This window comes from Suricata suricatta, chromosome 9 (genome assembly GCF_006229205.1).
Source record: "Suricata suricatta isolate VVHF042 chromosome 9, meerkat_22Aug2017_6uvM2_HiC, whole genome shotgun sequence".
Lineage (NCBI taxonomy): Eukaryota > Metazoa > Chordata > Mammalia > Carnivora > Herpestidae > Suricata > Suricata suricatta.
This window is the reverse complement of record NC_043708.1, coordinates 138429378-138435207: the sequence shown is the minus strand read 5'-3', so window position 1 is coordinate 138435207 and position 5830 is coordinate 138429378. Positions and strand designations below refer to the sequence as shown.

Below are 5830 nucleotides of genomic sequence, written 5' to 3'. Positions count from 1 at the left end.
CCGGGGCAGCGTGACAGGTGACGGGGACCCCGAGTGCCGGGGCGGGGCGGCCTGGGCGCCTCTCATCCCCGGAACCTCTCCTTGGCTTCCCCGGAGGGAAGAGGTCCGTGCTTCTATCCAAACTGCGACATAAGGTGATGGCCCGCACGGGGGACCAGGGGCGGGAACGGGGGCCTCCCTCCCAGCCCCTTCCCTCCCCCTGCTGAGCAAGCAGGGAGGCCGGGGGAGGGGCGCGGGGGACAGACAGGCGTCCGGTAAGTTAGGGTCAGACAGATTCTCTCGCGTGCTGGTTCGGATTTCCATTCACTGCCCCCAGGTGGCCTGGGCACCCATCTTCTGGTCTGTGGGCCTCAGTTTGCCCGTCTGTAAGATGGGGGTCCTGGCGGCTCAGGGCGTGGCCCAGCCCGGCCTCCCCTGGGAGCTGCTCCAAAGTGCAGACTCACACCCACCCCAGCCAGACCTGCCGGGTCGGAACCATGTTTCAACAGGTCCCCGGGTGATTCAGGCACACACACGCAGGCCGGCCGGAGTGGGTCTTGGGCCGCGCCTGCTCCTCCCTGGTGGGAGCCTGACGCGCAGCGGCCGTAGGAAGGAAGCAGGGCCTGGTGTCTGGAGGGAGGGCCGGTTTGTGAGGCCGCGGATCTCTCTGAAATGCTTTTAGTCTTTGTGGCGGCGAGAGAGGTCTGGGCGGGTGCACCTCCTGGGGGAGGGGCTGGTTCTGGACGCCACCCCGGAGAAGCTGGCGTGCGGAACTCGGGGTCTCGTGAGCGCCTCCTCCTCAGGAGGTGGGGGGCCCCCTGTCCCCGGGTCCTCAGCACAGCATCCGACAAAGGGCCGGAGCTGCCGGGCCGGGGGCGGGGCGCCTCCAGTGTGTACCTGTGATCTGGAAGGTGCAGAAGGTGCGTGGGCTGCCCTGTGCCCTCCCCTCCTTCTCCCCGGGGGGCCGCTGCGTCAGGACCAGGGACCCGAGGGGCCCGGGCCGCCAGGAGGGCGCTGCCTGCCGCCCGATTCAGGAGAGCACGTGAGGTCTGTCCCGGAACTTGTCAGAGGACCTGCCTGCCGGGAGGGAGCGAGGGCTGCGTGCTCCGCCCTCCTGTTTCCGTGGTTTCTGGTGGCCCCTGGGATAGGGCTGTGGGCCCCTGGCCGGGAAAGGCTCCGAGTTGAGCCTGTGCAGGCGACCTGGGCTGCACCAGCCCCCTGCGCCCTCCGTGACCCGTGGCATGGATCTCGGGGCCTGCGGACAGGACCCTGGGTCACATGGAACGGGACACAGGGTCTTCCTGACCGAGAGGTGGAGGGGGCTGCTAGCCGCCCTCCCCAGCCTCCGTCCCCCCGATTTCGGGATCACTAACCCTCGGGAGGAGGCAGTGTGATGGCCCGAATCCGACCTTTCTGCTCGCGGGCGGCCTGGCCGGGGGCCAGGGGCGGGGGGCGGTCCTGCATTACAGCACGTGGACTCTGGGCCGGACCTGACCGTGCCTCCTGCCGGCTCTGTGGCCCTCAGAGGACCCCTCCCGCCCCGCTCCTGCCGGTCGGGGTTCCCCTTTGAGCCAGCTCCCCGGGGGCTCATGGGCGCACAGAGTTTCAGAAGGGCCGGCTTTCCTCCGGCTTCCACATTCTCGTAGTTTGAGACCAGGCCACAGACCGTTTAATCTTTGGGAACTAGAAGCGCCCTTTCGGGAGGATGGGGCGGACCCTGGACTTTGCTCCCTGCTGGCTGTGCACCGAGGGCAAGTTACATGCTTCGTGCCTCAGTTTCCCCATCCGTGCCGAGGGATGCCCATGATCCCCAGCGACGGAAGAGCAGGTCGGCCGGCGTGTGGCCGGGGTGCAGGGAGAGCCCCGCCTGGGGAAGGCCTCTCTCCCTGGCGCGTGGACGGCCGCCTTCCTCCATGTCCGCGTCTCCCCTCCGTGCGCGTCTGGGGTCCCAACACCCTCTTCTTACACGGACACCAGTCATGCTGGTGCAGGGCCCACCCTGGGGCCTCGTTTTACCTCAGTCCCCTCTCGAAAGGCCGTGCCTCTAAGTGGGGTCACACCCCGAGGTCCTGGGGCTAAGACGTCAGCCCGGGCCCCTCGCGGGAGCAGAGCTCAGCCTGTGTCAGGCTCCGAAACGCGAAGAGGCAGAAGAGAGTGAATCAAAGCGTCCAGGAGAATTCAGGGGTGTGGTTGGTTCCAGAGAGCCCTGCCCCCCCTCAGCAGGGACAAGAGTGGCCTGTCTACCTGCAGTGTCATCAGAAGGGGGGTGTCCAGACGCGCCCGACCCACAGCGCACTTGGCCCTGAGCTCTGCCAAGTGAGGCTGGGGGAGCGACCGGCAGTTCTCCGGGACTGAGGCTCTGTCTCCTTACCTCCCTTTGCCCGGAGGGCTGCAGCTCGCGGCCGTGAGCTCATCAGAGCCGGCCTGTCCCACTGACCCTCAGGGGTGGCATAGTCCTGTTTTACCAATGGGAGAGTAAGGCACAGAGAAGTTGAGTGGCTTGTCAGAGGTCACACAGCCAGTGGCAGGTTCTCAGACCTTCTCCCCGGCACTAGCTCCCGTGCAACCATGTGTCCCCCATCCCCGGGGCTCCCACAAGGGGAGTGTGAGGGGCGGGGGGGGGGGCTGGGGGCCGGCCCCGGGTCAGGTGGGCACAGAGCTAGGAGCTCGGCCTACGCAGCAGCTCGCTGGACCCCACAGTGGCCTTGGAGTTCAGGGTGCACTACTGCAGGTTCTACATACAAACCAAACAGGGAGCCCCCGGTGGTCAGACGGCTCTCCCGAGGTCAGCGCGTGGCCAGGACAGAGGACTCTGGACCGCCGGGTGGGGGTGGGGGGCCCATCCCCCTGCGGGTCCCACCTCACCCCTGCCTCAGCTGAAATGACCCTCTGCCCCTCCGGGCCTGCGTCCAGTGCTCTCGGAGAGACTGGCCCTTGAGGCCCGGCGGGCAGCGGGGGCTCCGCCTTCCGGGGAGGGCCGAGCAAGTGTCCCGGGGCTCTCCGGACGCTTGACCGCCACTCTGCTCCCCGTCTCCGCAGGTGACGCGCGCTGAGCCCAGGCCTGGAGGACGCAGGCATGTGAGCGAGGAGGCAGGAGAGGCGACGGAGGCCTCTGGTTCCTGGTTTGCCTCCGCTTCTTCTCGACCCGCCGAGGCCCAAGCGGCGCGGGACGGCAGGACGCTCCCGTCTGGACGCAGGAGTGGGCGCCGCGGACCGGGGGAGCGCCTCCGGGCAGCCGTCATGCCCGTCCTCGCAGCCGCGCGGAGGGGGTCTCCGCGCCAGCGCCCCTGCCGCGCTCCCCAGGGCTCCGGCGGCTGGGCCGTCGAGGCCGTGTCACAGGAAGCCGGGTCTCCACTCTCGTCGCCGGGAGCTCTCAGTGGCCGACGGAGACAGCGGCGTCCCCTCGTGCGGAGTCCCCGTGAAATCGGAGCGAGCGTGGACGTCCGCGGCGTGTTCTCGGGCGTCCGTCCGCGGGCTCTGGAGCCCGTCCCGGGAGAGACCGCGCAGAGGACCCTCCGTCCCAGCGGCGTGGGGCCCGCGTCTCCGGGCGGGAGGGCTGTGCCTCCAGGGTCAGACAGACGCGGCCGAGGCCCCCTGCCTGCTGGGAGGAGGTTCGGGGCACGATCCCCGTGGACCTGTTTACGCCCGTCCAGAGAGCGGTTTTGTTTCTGGTCTTTGAAATGAACTATGTTCCAACGAGAAGACGTCCTGGACGCAGAGGTCACGCCGCCCGTGGGAAGTCAGAGGCCGCGGCGGGAGCCGCGCTCAGGAGGGTCGGCACCCGGACGGCCTCCCTGCCCGGCCCCTCCAGCCTTGGTGGCTGTCCCCTCCCTTCACCGAGCTGGTGGCCCCTTCGGAGGAGCCGCACGATGGCCTGGGCTCTTGGCAGTGGACGACAAACTTCCTCTGGGTTTTCTGAGTGCATGAGGACTTGGAGTGGGGCCGTGGCTGTCCCCTGAGGCCGTGCCGCCCTCCGGTCCCGGGGCCCCGCCGCAGACACTCCCCTCGGGGCCGTGGGGAAGGCGCCGGTCCCAGATGCCCAGATGCCCAGATGCGTCCCTTCCGCGGCCGCCGGGCACTAGAATGAGCCTGTTGTTCTCGCAGACCGGGCCTGGGCTGGCCGGGAGGGACCCACGGGCATGGATCTCAGAGTATCGGTTTCTCCCCACCATCCCCTTCCCCCCCAACACCTGCGAGGGACGGCCCGGGGGAGGGCTGGGGCCTGCCTCCTGCCTGCCCGGTCCCAGAGCACTTTACCTGGAGCCCACAGGCCAGGGCTGGTCAGACCTGCCCCCGAGCCGGTTCAAGGGGAGGGGCCTGTGTGGTGACAGGGACGTGGGCCCCTGGCTCAGGGAGGGTCCGGGCACAGCCTCCAGCACATTCAGGACAGCCCAGGGCCCCGGGCAGGGAGGCCAGCGCTGGTCGCCCCCTGGCCTGGTGTGGGCCCCGAGGGGCCTGAGGACAACCATGCTCTCACAGGCGCCATCTGGTCTGAAAGGAGAATCTGGCGTCTCTTGGCTTTTCTAGACAGAGTCCATATTCACCGTCCCTATGAGTAAAAGGGAAAAAATGGGCAGCTTTCATAAAATAGAGGTTTAATAAAATAGAAATTTAAGTCTCTCTCCCGTGAAAACAAGCCATAGCCTAGGGCTGTTGAGCTCTCCACAGGGGCAGGACCTAGATGTTTCCCTGGATTTGCTTTGTGTCTTCAGCATGGCTTGCATGACGTAGCCCAAGATAGCTGCATGAGGTCCAGCCTTTGCATCCCCGTTCCAGCCACAGGAAGGAGGAGGAAGGGAGGACGATCTTCCTGTCCTCCCTCAGGGACAGTTTCTGGAAGTCACACACCACACTGTGTTGGCCAGAACTTAACTCCACGGCCATGACTACACGTAAGAGAGTCTGGCCGAGGTAGCCGTGTGCCCAGGTAAAAGTCAGGGGTTCATTTACCAAGTGAGGAGGGAACAGCGGGGGGACAGTTGTCCCCCGCTGCCTCCCCTTCCCGCGGGTAGGTAACGACAGAGGACACACAGGCATCGCGTTTAGGGTTTGGGTGCTATTACCAAGACTTGTTTTAGAAGCATGGACTGATAAAAATGGAATAAAGATTAGAAACCGGCCAGTCCACGTCCTCGTTTTCCAAATTAGGAACCTGAGGCCCAGAGAGGTTAATCAAAACCACTGAGATCAGACAGCATCTCCATGGCTCTAATTCCCAGCTCGCGTTCAGTGGAGCGTATTTGTTTTCTCTGCTTGTTAAGGAAAAAAAGCTTCATGGGGGGAGGGGGGGCAGGAGCTCGAGCTCCAAGGATGAAATTCCATCCGTCCCCGGGTCCCTGAGCCCCAGGACACGGCGGGACGGCGACAGGGCTGGTGTGCCCTGGTCTGCCCGGGCCTGAGTCAAGGCGGCTGAGGACCGTGCGCCGGCTGGAGCTTGCCTGTGTGTGTGCCTGTGTGTGTGTGCGTGTGCGCGTGTGTGCGCGCCGCCTCCGGCCCGCCCCGGCCCAGGTCTCACGGCTCGCTTCCGTTTCAGGGAGCGCTCTGCCAGGATGCGGGCCGCCGGCGGGCAGGACGTGCCCCTCCGGGCGATGCTGATGCTCAGCTGGGTCACGCTGGCCGCGTCCACAGGTGAGCCGCCCACGAAGCCGCGGTGGAGGGGGGAGGCGGCCGCAGGGCAGGGGCGTGGCCGGGCGGCGAGGCGGGGCTCCGGCGGGTCCCTGCTGACCTGCCCCGCCCGGGCGAGTCCCATCCTGGGCCCGGTGTAGCCGTCCACACGGTGGAGGGGCTGGACCAGACCCAGGGGCTCCAGGCCCAGCGCCTGCGCGAGCCAGACACGCGGCACGGAGCGGTG

The 5830-nt window shown here is 66.9% G+C and overlaps 1 protein-coding gene across 1 annotated transcript in view; it reads left to right on the top strand.

Annotated features, from left to right (window-relative positions):
* The first annotated feature begins 5499 nt into the window (after positions 1–5499).
* CEMIP (cell migration inducing hyaluronidase 1) overlaps positions 5500–5830 on the top strand; it is a 42263-nt gene continuing 41932 nt past the window's right edge. The window contains exon 1 of the mRNA XM_029952316.1: positions 5500–5607. Coding sequence (XP_029808176.1) covers positions 5529–5607 — 79 coding nt within the window. The 5' untranslated portion in view covers positions 5500–5528. The remainder of the gene's footprint in view (positions 5608–5830) is intronic.